This window comes from Labeo rohita, chromosome 24, assembly GCF_022985175.1.
Source record: "Labeo rohita strain BAU-BD-2019 chromosome 24, IGBB_LRoh.1.0, whole genome shotgun sequence".
Classification (NCBI taxonomy): Eukaryota; Metazoa; Chordata; class Actinopteri; order Cypriniformes; family Cyprinidae; genus Labeo; species Labeo rohita.
In genome coordinates this window covers 4786796-4806255 of record NC_066892.1, presented here as the reverse complement: position 1 = coordinate 4806255, position 19460 = coordinate 4786796, and the positions used below count along the sequence as shown (strand labels likewise).

Genomic DNA, 19460 nt, shown 5'->3' with positions numbered 1-19460 from the left:
TATATGCTATAGGTTTTTCAGATTTGCTTTTTTGTTTTAAATATTTATTTTAGACCTTTATTTTATTTATTTATATATTTTTTGACATTATAAAAAATACATAAATATAAAACAATTATATGAATGCTATTTTGATAACTAACATTAAAAAAATGCATTTATCTTTATTAGTCCCATCTGGATTTTATTTATAATAAATTTGCAATTAAATTGTCTTTCTTGGACCACATGTCCCCCCTTAAATTCTTAAGATGTCTGCACTTGGCAGATATTTTTATCCAAACCAATTGTTTCATCCGCATATTCTCTGAGAATCAATGCCATGACCTTTGCATTCCTGGTTGCATTAAGGTCAGCGTCAAATTTACCTTTATAAATATGTTTACAACCCATTTTATTTTCATAGTGTAACATATTTCTGAGTTAAACAGCATATTCAATAGAAAAAGGCAACAAATTATTACATACTAAAAAAAAATCCTTTGGAAAAACTAGCACCGATTAATTGATACGTGAATAAAGCGAGTAAACAGGGTTTTTGTGTTGACTTACAGCACAGATTATAACCTCATGACAGTTGTAACCATAAACACTTGTGCATTTCCTTTCACGATCAGTCGAGATGTGTTAAATGTAACTTGCACTTACGGACACACTCCGCTGTGACTTCCTCACAAGCTGAATTGGGTTTTTTTTTTCTCTCCCCTCATCATATTCTCATGTAGCTTGTTTACTTGATGAAGTCAGACGCTCAGTGAGTAGAAAAGCAGTAGGATGCAAAGTGCAGACACCATCAGTTTCTTATGGCCAATGAAGTGTAATTTGTCCCATTTACATTTCAGAGGTGCATCAGACGGGTTTTGTCAGCACTGCATGCAGTAATTAAGCTTTAAATCAATAGCCGGCATTTGTCATGTTTACTGCCACTCTCGGTGCTGGGTTAAACTCATCAGTTTAGCGCTGGGTCGTTTTACTGCCCAGACACACTTCATTATTCCTTATTCTCAGGTAGAGCAGAAAATGTTCTTCTCTTTCTCTCTCCATCCTTCTTTTCATAGCTCTCTTTCTCTCCACGTGTCCGATGCTGACACAGGGTTGTGGAGATTGTGGAGACAAGCAAATCAGACGGTTATTTATTGTAATTTGTTTACATACTTCCGCAAGTGCTGTATGATTACTAGAGATACTGCATTCCAAGAGGATTCGATTTAGTGTAAAACAAGCAAAATGCAAGAAAACATGCACACAATGTAGATACAATTACATGCACTTAATGGATTAGTTCACTTCCAGAATTAACATTTCCTGATAATTTACTTACCCCCTTGTAACCCCCAAGATGTTCATGTCTTTTTATCTTCAGTCTAAAACAAATTAAGGTTTTTGAGGAAAACATTCTAGGATTTTTCTCTGAAAGTGAACTAATCCTTTAAGCAACATTATAAAAAGCTTGAAAGTTACTGCATTGCATGCACAAAAATAAAATAAAAGCATCTTTTTTGTGCAGGGTTATTATTGTTAACTAAAACTGAATCTATTTAAAATATTTTTGATAATCTAAATAAAGCTAAAATAAAATGTTGCCTTGAGTTGCATTACGTTACAGCCCTACAATTACTTACTTAAAATAAAAACTAAGACTGAAATAAAAAACTAAAAACTATTAAAAATGCTCAACACACACTGCAAAATTACTAAAATTATAATAAATATTATTAAAATAAATGAAAACTAAAAAAAGTCTTGAACTGCATTAAGTTGAAGCCCTAAAATTACTAACTTAAATTTGAGATGTATTTTAGGGCTTTAACTTAATGCAATTCAAGGTGACATTTTTTTGTTTTAATTTATTTTAATAATTTTTATTTAAATTTTAGCAATTTTGCTGTGTGTTGAGTGTTTTTAATAGTTTTATTTTTAAATATACTATTACCAGCTTGAAATGAATAAAAACTAAAACTGAAATAAAATACATATAAACTAAATAGTATATTTAAAAAATAAAAACTATTAAAATGCTCAACACACTCTGCAAAATTGCTAAAATTACAATAAATATTATTAAAATAAATTAAAACAAAAAAGTAGCCCTGAATTGCATTAAGTTGAAGCCCTAAAATTACTAACTTAAATTTTAGATGTATTTTAGGGCTTTAACTTAATGCAATTCAAGGCAACTTTTTTTAGTTTTTATTTATTTTAATAATATTTATTACAATTTTAGCACTTTTGCTGTGTGTTGAGTGTTTTTAATAGTTTTTATTTTTAAATATACTATTATGAACTTGAAATAAATAAAAACTGAAATAAAAATACATTACTAAATAGTATATTTAAAAATACTATTAAAATACTATTATACTACTATAATACTATTAAAACTATTAAAAATGATCAATGCACACAGCAAAATTACTAAAATTATAATGCATATTATTAAAATAAATTAAAACTAAAAAAGTTGCCTTGAATTGCTTGAATTAATTAAAAAAATTAAATGAAATTAAAATAAATTAAAAAAAACTAATAAAAATGATAAACACACACAACAAAGTTGCTAAAATTATAATAAATATTATTAAAATAAATAAAAATGTATAAATAAAACCTAATTCTAATGCTTTTTTCTCCAAATTATTTTTTTTGCAATTACTGTCAACCAACTGGTCCCAAAGTAAAATGTGAAATGAAAGCGCAAGGTTGTGGGTTTGATTCCCAGGGATCGTGCATATTGATAAAATAACTGAAGTAGTTGCTTTGGATAAAAAAGGTCTCCAAAAATAAATGCAAAATCAATCTGCAGGTTGTTTAAATGATGCAAAATTATGCAAAAAGTGAATGAAAACTATGGGTGAGACTTCTGGTTCCTTAGCCGTCATAGGGATGTAAGGAGAAGAAAAACAATGTGCAGTAAACGGTAAAATGTTTGCACTACAAACTAGAGTGTTCATAATTAAGATAATACATTAAAATAATATGGTAAGCCACACCAATTTGCAATATCAAGAAGCAAAACGAGCTGTTTTGTACAGCTAAAAATAGCTGGATGCAGATGACACCAGAAGCCAGACACAAAAAAATGTACAAATTTACATTCATACAGGAAAAATAAGGTGGATAGTGTATCATAAAAGTGGGAAACAAAACAAAATGTAACTGTCCTCTGTATATTCACGAGTTCATGATAAAACTTGCTATGTCTAGTCATAAATAATAGTCATAATTTCGAATTTTTAATGAATCAGTTGATTCGGTTCACAAAACTGAATGATTTGTTCATGAATCGGACTAATCCAGTTCTCAAGTTCAACTCACTGACTCAATGATCCGGCGACAGAGGTTAACAGCCCACTGAAGGGCAAGATTATCAGTGAATAACTTAAATTTCGGTCTGTTCCTTGCACAAAAAGCTATCAGAACAGTTTAAGTATAGTGCCCAAGCCATTTAATCAGCTTTTGCGTCCTTCAGTTTCAGTCCCAATTCATTATACTGTAATCGCATGGAAAAGTGCATCTTCAAAATGTAATCTTGAAATTTAAAAACCGTACAGGTTTGATGTGAACTATTTCTTTAAATAGGGTTCATTCTTCATTTGCTAAGCTTCAAGTCTTTGTTTTAGTTTTTAACGGTTCATTATACATGTTAAGAGTCTCTGAGAAGCTGATGGAGAACATCCTGTGCAAATCTGTTCCAGGTTAATCTACAGAAAGCCTTAAAAGACAATCTGAAGTTAGCGCAAGAGTACCGAGAGCTGCAGAAAGCTCTGATGATTGCCAGACAAGAAGCCGTTTGTGTTTTTGACAGACGAAACAGAGCAGAGGCCTACATCCATGATCACAAGCAGGTAACTCTCATTACCGCAAACACATTTCCTTCTCTACGTCTCCTTCCGTACGTGTGTATACATCAAGGCTAGTTTCTGCACGTGTGAATGATGTGGTTGTCTATCTTTGTCATCGGAGATAGACAGCAGGCATGCAAAATAGTGACGAGAGAGAGGTTCGCGCGGACTGGCGTACACTCGCGTGCTCCACGCACCCTGTCATAGGTGGTTGGTTTTAGTTGGGCAGTCAGCTAGGAGGCCACTGCAGTAATCTAATCACGATGAGATAAGCTTCATGACAGCGTTGCTCTGGCGTGCATGTGTGTTTATTCCATCTCTCATGGCAGTGAGTGGAAACAGGCACATGGCAGATGCAAACGCTCTCAAGAACCAGCATTTCGGGAACGTTTGGGAAAATGCTAATATGACATGTACGTCCATCACTAAAGGATGGGTGGTTTTGTTGGTATTCATCAATGCTACAGTGTGCAAGTGCAGTGTGTACCTATGGAGTGTAGTGCATTAGTCATTTCCAAACAGCACTGTATATACGTGTGCTTTTAGCTGTGTATATTGGTATAGCAACAAACACTTATCACTGTAAAGATGTTTTCAGGTACTGCTGTTTACGGTGAGAGGTTAAAGCTTAAAGAGGCAATCGGATGCAAAGTTCACTTTTTCATGTTGTTTGAACAGTGTATGTACAAGTCTACCCTATAATGATAAAAATCCATGCAGTGGTTTTTAATTAATTTGTAAAAATAATATCCCCTTTTTCAAATCAAGCCATTCTCAGAGGCCGCTCCCACGATAGTTGATTGACATGAGCGTCTTTCCTCAGATCAGGTGTAACAGTCCAACCTCCATTGTTTCAATGCCGGAGCAGGGATGTAAGTTAGACAAGAATATCTCAGATTGAGCGATTGAGGTGTTGTGTTGCTGGATGTAATAATGAACATAGTGGTTGTCATTTACTCCTGACATCTGAGCTGCTGAAGATGCAGTGGATTAAGTTTGTTTGTGAAGGGAATGCGCCTCCCGATCTACACAAATGTGTTTATGTTCGTGCAAAATCATTCATGATCCAGCTTCACTTACAGCAGAAGTGAGTATAAGGATTTTTTTAATGAATCTCTGCAGTCACCTTTCTTAATAATGTGCTAGTTAGCAAGTTTAGCGGCTAAATGTGGCTGAAGTAAACAGGCTCGTCACTCCACAGAGAGAAGAGAGGGGCGGGGTGAGCAGAGCTCATTAACATTTAAAGCAGCCTCGACCAGAACAGGATGATTTTTAACCAAAGTATATTATAGACTTTTCATTAAGACCCTAAAGAATCATATCAACTTGTGGAAAATGGGCATCCGATGACCCCTTTAAGTGTTAAACATAATGACTGTTTTCAAACAGGTTTCCCTCATTTCCCACTGGCCAAACGTACAGATATGTACAAACAGAGAAATTAGTGCGCTATTTAGGCCTAAATTTAAGATGCATGCATTCTATCTTTTTGGATTGCACAGTTTTAATCTAACTAAAAAACAAATAAACATTAAAGGGATAGTTCACATAAAAATAAAAATTCTGTCATTAATTACTCACCCTCATGTTGTTTCAAACCCGTAAGAACTTTGTTCATCTTCAGAACACAAGTTAAGATATTGCTGATAAATCGGAGAACTTTCTGACGCTGTATAGACAGCAACGCAACTACTACAATCAAGGCCCAGAAAGGTAGTAAGGACATCGTTAAAATAGTCCATGTGACATGGTTCAATCGTAATTTTATGCAGCTAAGAGAATACTTTTTGTGGACAAAGAAAACAAAAATACCTTGAACGTGGTAGTTTTGTTGCTGTCTACGCAGGGTCAGAAAGCGCTTGGATTTCATCAAAAATATCTTATGCTTTGTGCATAAGTGAATATTCTCATCGTGTTAGCGCTCTAGACAGGACTTACTCTAGACTTACTCGCAGGATGTCTTTCGTGTCACTCGCACGAATAAAATAATTGCATAATGCTTTCCTCTATTTTCTGATACAACTGGATGTGTCAAACTGGACGTATCAATAAGTTCTTCGCTGACTGGCTTGCACAACAACTCATCATGTCAATTTTTAAACTTGCGCAGAAGTAAAACATTGTACGTTCATGGATAGTTCTTGGCTATTTGCATTTCCCGGCGTGAATTCGCATCTATTTGCATCACCTGGTGTGAAAAGACGGCTATTCGCATTTCCCAGCACGAATTCTCATATATTTGCGTCGTCTGGTCTGAATACACATCTATTCGCATCGCCCGGCACGAATTCACATCTATTTGCGTCACCTGGCGTAAATTCACGTCTACTCGCTTTGCCCGGTGCAAATTTGCATCTATTTGCATTGCCTGGCGCAAATCTATTTGCGTCTGTGCATCAACTTTGTATCTAATCTACTCAATTGAAAAATTAAATTCGGTGTTGGTGTGCATGCCACCATTAATTTGTGTTCTGAAGATGAACGAAAGTCTTTTTTCGGGTTTGGAACGACATGAGGGTGAATAATTAATAACAGAATTTTCATTTTGGGGTGAACTGCAATGCATATTTGTCAGCTATACATAAATGGAACAGGTAAGGAACAGGTAAGACTTCTGTAATAGTGTGTTTTAAATAAACAATAACCAGGTTTATATATTTAGCATTAATGAATCCAATGTGTTTCAATCTTATATGTTACCCTGACCCTTTTTTGAAATTAAAATGTATACAAATGAAAGCTGAAACAGTAAGTTTGCCATTGATGTTTGGTTTGTTAGGATAGGACAATATTTGGCCAAGATACAACTATTTGAAAATCTGGAATCTGAGGGTGCCATAAAAATAAAATATTGAGAAAATTTCGCCTTTAAAGTTGTCCAAATGAAGTTCTTAGCAATGCATATTACTGTTTAAAAATTAAGTTCTGATATACTTACGGTGGGAAATCTACAAAATATCTTCATGCACCATGGTCCTAATATCCTTAATATTTGGCATAAAAGAACAATCGATAGTTTCAGAATTTGAATAAAAACAAATTTTGGAAATATGATTATATGATTTAAATAAAATGAAATCAATACAATTAGTTAATATACTACACAATTAGGGATTTTTTTATTATTATTATTTTATATGCAATTCAGATACATAAATCTTAAATTTGGGCCAAATAATTTTTTAGGTGGGTAGTGATTTTTTGATTAATCACATCAAAAAGATTTGTTCATTCACTGATAAATCAGTAAATGAACAAATCTTTTTCATTCATTTTGTAGGTTACATTTTTTTGTTGTAGGTGCCAATAAAGTAAATGACTCAATGAATTATTAACTGAACTGATTCATTAAACAACAGAGTCACCAAAGACTAAAACACAATTTCAAAGCTTTTGACAAATCTATTAAGAGACTCTAAAATTAGTGTTTTAGCATTTTCTTCACTAATTATGATTAAGCAGATCCATAATTTAATTTTTAATATATAAAATCTTTTTGTTGCCCAAGCTAAATTTTGAGTTTCGATAACCTCCTCACATTGATTTATGAATGAGATGCCTTGTTCGTTCAGTTCAGCGATGAGGATTTTATTCATTGGAATGATTTGTTAACCTAAAAGATTTGTTCAAAACACTAATTCGACATACTATACAATCAACCTATAAATGGCTTACTTGCAGTTGTCTGCATATTAAGCTGAGTTCAGAAAAAGTATTTAAACAAAAACAAATTACACTTCAGCTTTAAAGCTTTGTGTCTTTGTGACATTAGTCCGCATATCGTTATTGTAATAGTAGCATTGTTGTCGCTGGAGATTATTACTAGTTATACTGATCTAGACATAATCTGTCACTTTAAGTATATAACATTTTTTTTTAGCTGTAGATCATTTTAATATGATTTGTTATTCTAGTGCTGATGGTAAAACTCTACTGAAGAGCAAGACACATTGTTTGTTCCCCAAAAGACTAATACTCGTACAACTCCTCATCTAACTACATGAATGTTATCAAGTGAGAAATGCATGCAAAAGGCAAATCCTGTGGACGGGATTCTCCACGCTCATGATCAAAGCCTGATTTTCTTTTACTCAGTATTCAGCCTTTTTACAGTTTGTTGTTTATTTTCAGACTGGTACAGCTTTCTCTCCTTCAGAGCGGATGTAGTCGCATCTCTTAGCGTTTACGACAAGCTCTTCATAAAGTTCCATACGTATCTGTATGGACACGTAGGCTGAGCTGCGCTCAATTTAATATGGGTTCTTATGACGGCTTACTATTTTTTTCGGCTTACTATTAAGGTTTTCCATGCTATGGCGAGTATGTATAGGTGTGTTTTATGAATAGTTTGAATAGAATGTATATTAAAACACCTGCTCCATATGTATGAATCTGACCCTGGACCACAAATCCAGTCTTCAGTTGCAAGGGTATATTTGTAGCAATAGCCAAAAATACATTGTATGAGTCAAAATTATGCCAAAAATCATTAGGATTGTAAGTAAAGATCATGTTCCATGAAGATATTTTGTAAATATACTTCTGTAAATATTTCAAAACTTAATTTTTGATTAGTAATATGCATTAAGAAGTTCATTTGGACAACTTTAAAGATGATTTTCTCAATATTTTGATTTTTTGGCACCCTCAGATTCCAGATTTTCAAAGAGCTGTGTCTCAGCCAAATATTGTCCTATCCTAACAAATCATACATCATTGGAAAGCTTATTTATTCAGTTTTCAGATGTTTATTCAAATCTCAATTTCCTCAAGTGTTGTGGTCCAGGGTCAAATTTATTGAGAGAAACAGGTGTTTCAAAGCATTGTTTATGTGGTTATATATTAGTGAAAACTAATCTGATTAGTTCAGTATGTCATTTATATGAATTAGAATTATAAAAAAAAAATAATAATACTTATTGACCTTCCCACTTTTAATTATGTGGCAAAAATTTTATATATATGAAGAGTTCAGATGCAAAACCCCCTAAAAGCCATCACGGTCAAAAATGAGATAATGATACTGAGTGAATGCTCTCAACACATAGTATACGTACATCAAATACTTTTACTTCAAACTCGCTAAAATCCCAGCCTCACCCAATCAGAAGTACCAGTACTTACATACAAACCTATACATTGGAGCCTGATAAAAATGTATTTTTTAAAGACGCCAGATGGATTTAGAGGCTTTTGCATCTGAACTCGTCATATATATATATTTATATATATATATATATATATAATTAAAAGTGGGAAGTAAATAGGGCAATGTGTAGAGTGCAATGCAACCCATTTATTTTTTATTTTCTGAGTCGAATGCTTTAACATGCATCTAAATATGTGCATTAGTGTGCTAGTGACAGATGGTGTTTAATTATTTATGTGGATTTATATAATGTCCTTTGGTTATGCTGACAAGCTTCTTTGTTTTGCACGTGTATCATTTGACTATTTATCTAGTATAACTGCTATAATGGACGCTGCGACTTTATCCTTATCACTTTTCTATACAATCCAGGTTATCAGTGGCATTTTGCCAGTTTAGTCTGAATGAGAGAGCTAGAGCGCCCCCTTGCAGTGGTTAAATGCACAACCCACGGGCCTACCTAAACTTCCAGAATCACTTCAGTGCTTGTAAACAAAAGGTAACCCTGAAGGCCTAACAGAAATTGCATTGTATACATCTCAGACATGCCAAGTCGGGGTTGTTATACGAGCACAGATACTGAAGAGAAAGCACGAGTGAGGATAGCATCTCGCATCGCTTGTTTTTTATGACAATATCTTTCTACAGTATGTCTTTCTACAGTATATTGTAACTATTGTTACTTGTAGCATTAATAGGATAGTACAGGTTTTGACACAGCTCCATAAAGGACATTTTTTTGTACTCGTTCAGTTAAAGGCTGAGCTAATTCGCTTTAGTTTTTTCATGCTCCGAAGAACACATTGCCAAGCAATGATAAGCTTAAAGGAAGAGAGAAGAGATGGGGCGAAACAAGGGACGACATCCCTCCGAATTGAAACCCCCTTTTTTCTGGAAAACTGCACAAATAATAAAGAGAGCAGCATGCTTTCTTTCTTTCTTTCTTCTCTAATCTCTCTCTCTCACAAACACACACACACACACTCTCTCTCTCTCTCTCATTTTTTTTTTTTTTTTTTTTTCCAGTATACTCGGAATAATTTCTCGTTGCGGCAGGGGGTTCATGACTTTTTGTGTATGTGTAAAATATGTCTGGAGGGGATTGGTATAAAGTTAAAGTGAGTGAAGTCGAAATATTTTACTCATCAGCTTTGCAGTCACCGAGTTTGCCTGAGCTAGAACAAAACCGCTGAAGCATTTAGAGAAAATTAACCCCCCATCCTGGCAGCCAGATGTGACTGGTTTCCGCCCAGTGCACATGAGTGGGCAGGGAGAGCAAGAGACTGTGAAATTCCTGTCAGCCCCGTGTACTGCAGAATGGGCTATTGACTGCTTTCTCTATTCCCCTCCATCATTCTTCTTGAACACTGCCATTAATTTCCTCTCCTGCCTTACCAATTCCCCCTCTCTTTCTCTCTCTCTCTCTCTCTCTCTCTCTCCCTCTTTCTTTCTTCCCCAGCTTTCTTTGTTGCAGAAGAGGATGCACAAAGCCATGCTAAAATACTTCAAACACCGCAGCGTCTACAGCCAGGCAGAGCTGGCCCGCTTCCAGACCCTCTCCAACCAGAACAACCAGAAAATGAAAGCCCTCCAGGTATGGGCTCTTTAGTACCCCCACAAACACACACACACAACACTATTTGTAAGTATTGCACTACAATAGGTCCCACTCGGGTTAATGGTTGTTGAGGTTAAGATGGTTAACCTTTAAGGAATATTTCACCCAAAAATGAAAATTTGGTCATTATTTACTCACTCTTTCCTTGAAATATAGAAGGAGATTTTTGTGCATTGCCATGCAGTGAAAGTGAATGGTGACCAAGGCTGTCAAGTGCACTTTTCAGTGAATAATGACTTACATTTTTGCCTGTGACTCATACAAAGCTATTCTATGAAATACTGCACACATAGACTACTTTAATGATGATTTTATGGTCTTTTGTGCAACTTGACAGCAGATGGTCACTGTCTACTTTCATCGTATGAGAGAGAAAACAGTGTGAACATTTTCAAAAAACATTGAAAATGTGTCATATGGGTTTGGTGCACCCAAAAATGAAAACTCTGTCATGTTTTTCCAAACCTGTAAGACTTTTGTTCATCTTCAGAATACACATTGAGATATTTTTGATGAACTCCAAAAGCTTTCTGACCCTGCATACACAGCAATGCAACTACCACGTTCAAGGCCCAGAAGGATTGAAAGGACATTGTTAAAATAGTCCATGTGACATCAGTGGTTCAACCTTAATTTTATGAAGCTCCACAAGCAAACATACCAAAAATATCATAATTTATGCTCTGAAGATGAACAAATGTTTTACGAGTTTGGAATGACATGAGGGTGTGTAATTAATGACAGACGTTTTATTTTTGGGTGAACTATCCCTTTAAAATATTAAATTGCACTCATAAATTTTCAAATCATGAAAAAAAATATTTTGTATGAATGGGCCATTCACTTCTGAAATCTTAAAAATATGGCATTCATGGCGTAAGGTGCTGAAAAAAACAGCTAGACTCGCATCTGTCTATCACACATTTATATAATGTAGGCTATAAAAAAAATAGTGCAAGTGTCTAGTGCATGCATGGTCAATTTTATATCCCTTTAAAATATAACATTGCACTCATAACATGTCAAATCACAAAAAAATCTTTAGTCTGTATGAATGGGCCATTCATTTATGACGTCTTAAAAATATGGCATTCATGGCGTAAGGTACTGAAAAACAGCGAGACTAGCATCTGTCTACCACACATTTATACAAAGTAGACAATCAAAAAATAGTGCAAGTGTCTAATGCATGCACGGTAAAATTTTCTATCCCTTTAAGATATAAAATTGCACTCGAAGTGTCAAATCACACAAAATATTTAGTCTGTATGAAAGGGCCATTCACTTATGACGTCTTAAAAATGTGGTGTTCATGGTGTAAGGTGCTGACAAACAGTGAGACTAGCATTCTTCTACCACACATTTATATATTGTAGGCCATCAAAAAAAGTGCTCATGGTGTAAAAACATGGTGTCCATGGTGTAAGGTGCTGAAAAAAACAGCGAGACTAAAATCTGTCTACCACGCATTTTTTATAATGTTGGCTATCAAACAAATAGTGCAAGTGGTGTCCAATGCATGCACTGTCAATTGTATATCCCTTTAAGATATAAAATTGCACTCATAAAGTGTCAAATCACACAAAAAAATTTAGTCTGTATGAATAGGCCATTCACTTATGCTGTCTTAAAAAAGGGGGCGTTCATGGCGTAAGATGCTAAAAAAACAGCAAGACTAGTGTCCGCCTACCACGTTCATACAATGTAGACCATCAAAAAAAAAAGTGCAAGTGTCTAATGCATACACTGTCAATTTTATCCTTTTAAGATTTTAAACTGCACTCATAACATGTCAAATCACAAAAAAAAAAAATCAGTCTGTATGAATGAGCCATTTACTTATGATGTCTTAAAAATGTGGCGTTCATGACGTAAGGTGCTCAAAAAAATCAGCAAGACTAAAATTTATGTACCACACATTTATATAATGTAGGCCATCAAAAAAAATTGTGCAAGTGTCCAATGAATACACGGTCAATTTTAAATCCATTTAAGATGTAAAATTGCAATCATAAAGTGTCAAATCACAAAAAAAAATGTGTCTGTATAAATCGTCCATTCACTTATGACGTCTTAAAAATATGCTGTTCATGGCGTAAGGTGCTGAAAAAACAGCAAGACTAGCATCTGCCTACCACGCATTTATACAACATAGACCATCAAAAAATTGTGCAAGTGTCTAATGCATGCACGGTCAATTTTCTATTCCTTTAAGATATAAAATTGCACTCATAAAGTGTCAAATCACAAAAAACTTTGTATGAATGGGCCATTCACTTGTGGCATTCATGGCATAAGGTGCTGAAAAAAACAGCAAGACTAGCGTCCGCCTACCCCACATTTATACAACGTAGATCATCAAAAAATAGTGCAAGTGTCTAATGAATGCACGGTCATTAAAATTATATTTAAATAATGATTCGAATTAGCATTGTATTTAACGTGATTTTGTATACCAGGATAATGCAAGTGCAGTGTTTGGATGCTCTAACACAAAAGGCATTTGGTCTCAGTGGAAGGTGTGCTATGCGCGCTTATAATGAGGTGAGCGGCGGTGTGTTTGTGGCTCAGTCAGGGGAGGCCAGCTCTGGAAGTCAGGCTGGTGAATGGAGCATGAAGACGAGGAGTTCTTCAAGCTCCTCCGAGTGTGAAGGACAAAAGGAGCAGCCTTACTCTAAACTTTGTCACAGCTCTGCGTTGATCTCCTCCCCCAGACACAGACTAGCATTGTGTAGAGGAGACTTTACATTGTAAAATTAGAGCATAGCAATAAAGCACCGCCAAAACTACAGGAGTCATGTAGTCACTAACCTTTGGTTTGGGAATAAATAAACTTGTGGTATTAAAAAGTGTAGTTTGTCACAACTTGCTATTGTCTTTGTATTGCAATACAATGCCCAGACAGCCACTGGCATATGGGACATGGGGGTTGTGGAGACAAGACAGACAGGGTCAGGGGCCCCGTCATGACATAATGAGCCAATAAGTTATGCGATTTGATTAAATGACAGAAAAGGAAGGGATTAATAAAGAGAAAAGTTGTAAGAGACGACTAAATTGTCCAAAGTAACATCTCTGTCTCCATCTCATACAATGTTTTTGGCAGCCACCTTGGTAATCAGACAGCTATTTCCTGCTTATATAAGCTTTCATGTTTCCATTACGTGACAAGCTTTCAATAACGTTTCAAGTCACTAATATATTCATGTTTGTTGTCAGGGGGACATCCGGGAATGTTGTCCCGGGCCCTGTGACAAGAAGTCCTCTTGGCCTCATGGAAGAAAATAACTCTTACGCATAATATCTCAATGGCTATCAGTGGGCGATATGACTAAAATCTTATATCATAATATGAGTATTTTTTATTTCACGGTAACTATATATATAGTTGAAGTCAAAAGTTTGTATACACCTTGCAAAATCTGCAAAATAAGAGGGATCATACAAAATGCATGATATTTTTTGTATTTAGTACTGACCTGAATAAGATATTTCACATAAAAGGCATTTACATATAGTCCACAAGAGAAAATAATGGTTGAATTTATAAAAACGACCCTGATTCCTAATACTGTGTTGCTACCTGCTGTTTTTGTTTTGTTTTATTTACTAATAGTTGTTCGTAAGTTCCTTGTTTGTCGTGAACAGGTAAACTGCCTGCTGTTGTTCAGAAAAACCCTTTAGGTCCCATAAATTCTTTAGTTTTTAAGCATTTTTGTGTATTTGAACCCTTAACTTTTCACAATAAGGACAACTGAGGGACTCATATGCAACTATTACAGAAGGTTCAAACGCAAACTGATGCTTCAAAAAGAAACACAATGCATTAAGAGATGGGGGTGAAAACTTTTGAACAGAATGAAGATGTGTACATTTTTCTTATGTAAATACCTTTTTTTTTTTCATTTAGTACTGCCCTTCAGAAGTTACAGAAGGTAGTTACATTTTTTTCCCCAGAAGACAAAATAACTCAAATTTACCCTGATCTTCAAATTCAAAAAGTTTTCACCCTCCGGCTCTTAATGCATCGTGTTTCCTTCTGGAGCATCAGTGAACGTTTGAACCTTCTGTAATAGTTGCATATGAGTCCCTCAGTTGTCCTGCGTGTGAAAAGATGGATCTCAAAATCATACAGTCATTATTAGAAAGGGTTTAAAAGCACAAAAATGCTGAAAAACCAAAGAATTTGTAGGGCCCAAAGGATTTTTCTGAAGAACAGCAGGCAGTTTAACTATTCAGGACAAACAAGGGACTCATGAACAACTATCACTAAACAAAAAACACAGCTGTGGATCATTCAGGTAACAACACAGTATTAAGAATCAAGTGTATGTAAACTTTACGTAAAATTTTCTCTGTGTTGTTGTTTTATTAACATGAATGACAAACAGCAGGAGTATGAGACTGCTGTCACTTTAAGAGCCGCCTGTGTCCAATATACTGTTGCAGTACATGTGTTTTCTTTCTCAGCTGTTTGCTTTCACTTAAGATCTAAATTACTGTGTTTACGAGGATACTTGCAAAGACAGACACATACAATTGTGTGTATGTAATCATTCAAGGCCTATAAAGCAGCAAATGTAATTCAGTTCAATACTCCCACGTTCTACGAACGCCGTCTTCACATGTGCACGCCTCTTAGAAATAATAGTCCAAAATCTCTACAGACTGAAAATTTCTACCAGTTAATCATATTTGTAGGCCTTTTAACCATCCTAAACCATCAAAAATATTTCTTTGCCTCGTGTGCAAAGACTTTCTAGCTATGCTGATTCTGTCCGGACATTTTTTCTCCTAAGATACGACTAGCAAAAGTTGTCCACCCGTCTATTCATGAGGAACCTAAAGGTTGCGGATTGCAAAACTAGTTCCACTGATTTGTCCCTGTGTCTTCCTGAGGACCAAATGACTGCTTCCAAGCAGCTCTACTGAAGTATAGAGATAGGGGGAAGAGTAAAACGAAATAGAGAAAGCGTGCAAGCCTGTCATCTCGAAACGCCGCTGCAAGATTGGGCACTCAGTTCCGGGTTATGCAAGTTTACACCAGGGATAGCATAATTGACAATTGCTAACAACAGAGAGCAGGGTGGAGAGTTGTGAATGGCCAGTAATAATTGGAGCGAACGCCCACTGCGCTGCTCTCGGGGGACCGTAATCCAAGATCTTGTTTCTGATATAATTGTTAGTCAGAAAATTTCTGCATGGCTAGGCCAGCTCAGTTCCCAAGCTGGTTGACAGTGCAAGGCAGTTTAATAGAAAAACTGGTTGCTGAGGTTTTTTAAAGCAGGCATGCACTGAACCCATGCGCGCGGTTCACCAGGAGTGTGGCACTCATTCCTTTGTTTTGTCTTTCTCAATCTCACGTTTTATGAAATACTTTTATTTCGAATGTCAGTGCCGCTCTTACGATTCAGGAAATAGAACAAAGTTTGACTAGTAAAATACTGGTCTTTACTTTACTTAATCTTTACAGTTTTAATACTAGTAAAACTGGATTACAGATTTTCCCCAGTTACAATCATTCAGAAGTATCTGTGTATTTGGACAAAACAAAATGTAGGCTAACATATTTTATTTTTTGATATTATATTTTAGTGGGACATTATATACGATACTTTTCAAAAGTTTGGAGTCATTACGATTTTTTTGTTTGTTTGTTTTTGAAAGAAGTTTCACCAAGACTTCATTTGTCAAAACCAGTCCTAAGTAGCAAAAAAAAAAAACCCCAATAAAAAAATGCATTGTATGGGTCAAAATTATCAATTTTTATTTTATGCCAAAAATCATTAGGATATTAAGTAAAGATCATGTTCCATGAAGATATTTTGTAAATTTCCTACCGTGAATATATCAAAACTTAATTTTTGATTAGTAATATGCATGGCTAAGAACTTCATTTGGACAACTTTAAAGGCGATTTCCTCAGAATTTTTTGCATCCTCAGATTTCAGATTTTCAAATCGTTGTATCTCCGAATATTGTCCTATTCTAACAAATACATACAGCAAAAGCTTATTTATTCAGCTTTCAGATGATGTCTTAATTTTAAAAAATTGACTGGTTTTGTGGTCAAGGGTCACATTTATTTGATCAGAAATACAGTAAAAACTGTAAAATTTTGAAATATTGTTTACAATTTGAAATAGCTTTTTGTCTATTGCAATATATTTTAAAACATAATTCATTCCTGTGATGCAAAGCTGAATTTTCAGCATTGTTACTCTAGTGTTCAGTGCCACATGATCCTCTAGAAATCATTCTACACTATAAAAATCATTTTTCAGAGTTGTAAATATAACACTACTGGAGTACGTTTTACAAGAAAATGCAATTTTAGCCTTTAAACTTTAAAATTGTTTAATTCAAGTTTGCTTGCCTTTCTTCCCTTTTGAAAAAAAACAGCATATGCTGGTTAGGTATGAAGCACGGCAGCTGGTTTAAGCTGGTCCTTAGTTGGTCATGAGCTGGCTTAAGCTGGTTATAAGCTGGTCCTGAGCAGGAGCTAGTTGCTTAGGACCACCACATGACCACCATCATAAACAGCTTATAACTAGCTCAGGACCAACTAAGGACCAGCTTAAACCAGCTGCCATGCTTCATACCTAACCAGCATATGCTGTTTTTTTTCAACAGGGAACAAATTAAGCTAATTTTGAAGTATAAAGACTGAAATTGCATTCTCTTGTAAAACTTACTCCAGTCATGTTATATTTACAAGTCTGAAAAATAACTTTTACAGTTCAGAATGATTTCTGAAGGATCATGTGACATTGAAGTCTAGCGTAATGATGAAATGAATAAATTACATTTTAAAATATATTGAAATAGACAAAAAGTTATTTTAAATCGTAAAAAAATTTCAAAATGTTACTGTTTTTACTGTGTTTTTTTTTTATCAAATAAATGTGACCCTGGTCCACCAGCTCAAACCAGCTGCCATGCTTCAAAACATATCTAACCAACATATGCGTTTTTGTTTTTAACAGGGTTTGTAATTAATTGTGAAATTTACTAGCAGTTTATAAGTAAAAAAAAAGTCAGTTTACTATGCTGGTTTGGTGCTCAAGAAACATTATTATCAATGTTGAATAGTTTTTCAAATAAAATAGCATTCGTCTTCATCCAATTTTGATCAATTTAATGCATCCCAAATGTGACCCTGAACCACAAGACCAGTCATAAGGGTCAAATTTTTTGAAATCTCAAGCTGAATAAATAAGCTTTCCATTGTTGTATGGTTTCTTAGGATAGGACAATATTTGGCCGAGATGCAACTAATCTGGAAAAAATCAAAATATTGAGAAAATCATTTTTAAAGTTGTCCCAATGAAGTTTTTAGCAATGCATATTACTAATTAAAAATTAGGTTTTGATATATTTACGGTAGGAAATTTACTAAATATCTTCACAGAACATGATCTTTACTTAATATCCTAATGATTTTTGGCATAAAAAAGGAAAATTGATCATTTTGACACATGCAATGTATTATTGGCTATTGCTATCAAATATACCCGTGCGATCCAGGGTCACAAATCAACGTCAACGTCGATTTTTTTGCAGGCTCGGGCTCCACTACAGGTTTTTGTAGTGAATTAGCCAGCACTCATTGATTCCATTTGCTTGCCTATTTAAACAGGAGGAGTTGTCAAACGCAATCCAGCGCCTCTCTGAGTTCCTGCTCCGGCTGACAGATGACTCAACTAGCAGCCATGTCCCGCAGCAAGCAAACAGACCCGTCGCAGATGCCGACGGATGGAGCAGGAAGATGCCTACAGTTCAGATAGCGGAGTAATTGGACGCTCACCTGCGCCAGACAACTTACTTAAACCCCCAGCATGCTTCACTCTCTCCCCTGTCCGACGCTCACGGCCCAATCCATAACAATGAAGCAGGTGACTTTCATGCTACTGTCAGGAATGATCTAATTTTAGCGGGGTGAATGATTGCAATTGGCTTTGCCTCATCAGATAATTAATCTATGTCACCATTAATTGGAAAAGAGAATAATTAGGGGGCTGTGTTGACAGAAATTCTACGCTTCTCTAGATTCTTGGATCTAATTACACCTACTTAAACCCCTCTGACCTTAACTAGCGGATAGTATACCTGCGTAACCCTAACCAGGCTGGGGTTGGTCTCGACCGCCTCCCGCTCGGCGTCCTTTGTCATTTTTTTCCTCCTTTCTTGCTTGTTTATCCTCTCTTTTCCTGTCTCCTCAGAGAGCTGTCTCCCTCAATCACTTTTCAATATTCAATCTTAATTTTGTGGAAGTTTAGCATTTTCAATGAGCTGGAGATGAATGATTAATGAATAAATTTGAATGCTTCATTTTGTCCATGGATCATTAGTCAAGTCCTTTGTGGGAAGGACCTGCGAAGAGAAAAAAAAAAAAAAAAGGAGGGAAAATTATTGAGACATTAGCCTGAAGCAATCCAGGGGTAAATAGTATGCACAGAGGGATGTTGTGTGAACGCTACCCACTGGCATTCTGCACAACCCCACGGAAACGCAAGCCTTCTAATTTACCCCGCTTCACAAGACTGATGTGCTCTATCGACAAATAGGTTTCATTTACAAAAATGACTTCTCATTTTGATGTTTTGGTATATGCGCCTTTTAACTTTTTTTTAGTCATTTATTTCTTTTACCCTCGTGTCTCGTCGTGCCTCCTCTGGTGAGATGTCAGAGAACTAAATTATTAATGAAATGCCAGTTACAATTGGCCGAAAATATCGCAGTCAAGCAAAGGCATCAGAAAGTGACAGGAATATTTTGGGAATATTTGCTGTCACTAGTTAACATGGACTAACCATGAACAATACATGCATTTATTAATCCAATTAATGTT

At 35.3% G+C, this 19460-nt stretch overlaps 1 protein-coding gene across 2 annotated transcripts in view; it reads left to right on the top strand.

Moving 5' to 3' along the window:
- Window positions 1-18922, top strand: part of LOC127155484 (coiled-coil domain-containing protein 178) — a 41093-nt gene extending 22171 nt beyond the window's left edge. For both annotated transcript variants that reach the window (XM_051097704.1, XM_051097705.1), the window contains 3 exons: window positions 3696-3845; window positions 10451-10585; window positions 18249-18922. In XM_051097704.1, coding sequence (XP_050953661.1) covers window positions 3696-3845; window positions 10451-10585; window positions 18249-18404 — 441 coding nt within the window. In that variant the 3' untranslated portion in view covers window positions 18405-18922. The remainder of the gene's footprint in view (window positions 1-3695; window positions 3846-10450; window positions 10586-18248) is intronic.
- The last annotated feature ends 538 nt before the right edge of the window (window positions 18923-19460 follow it).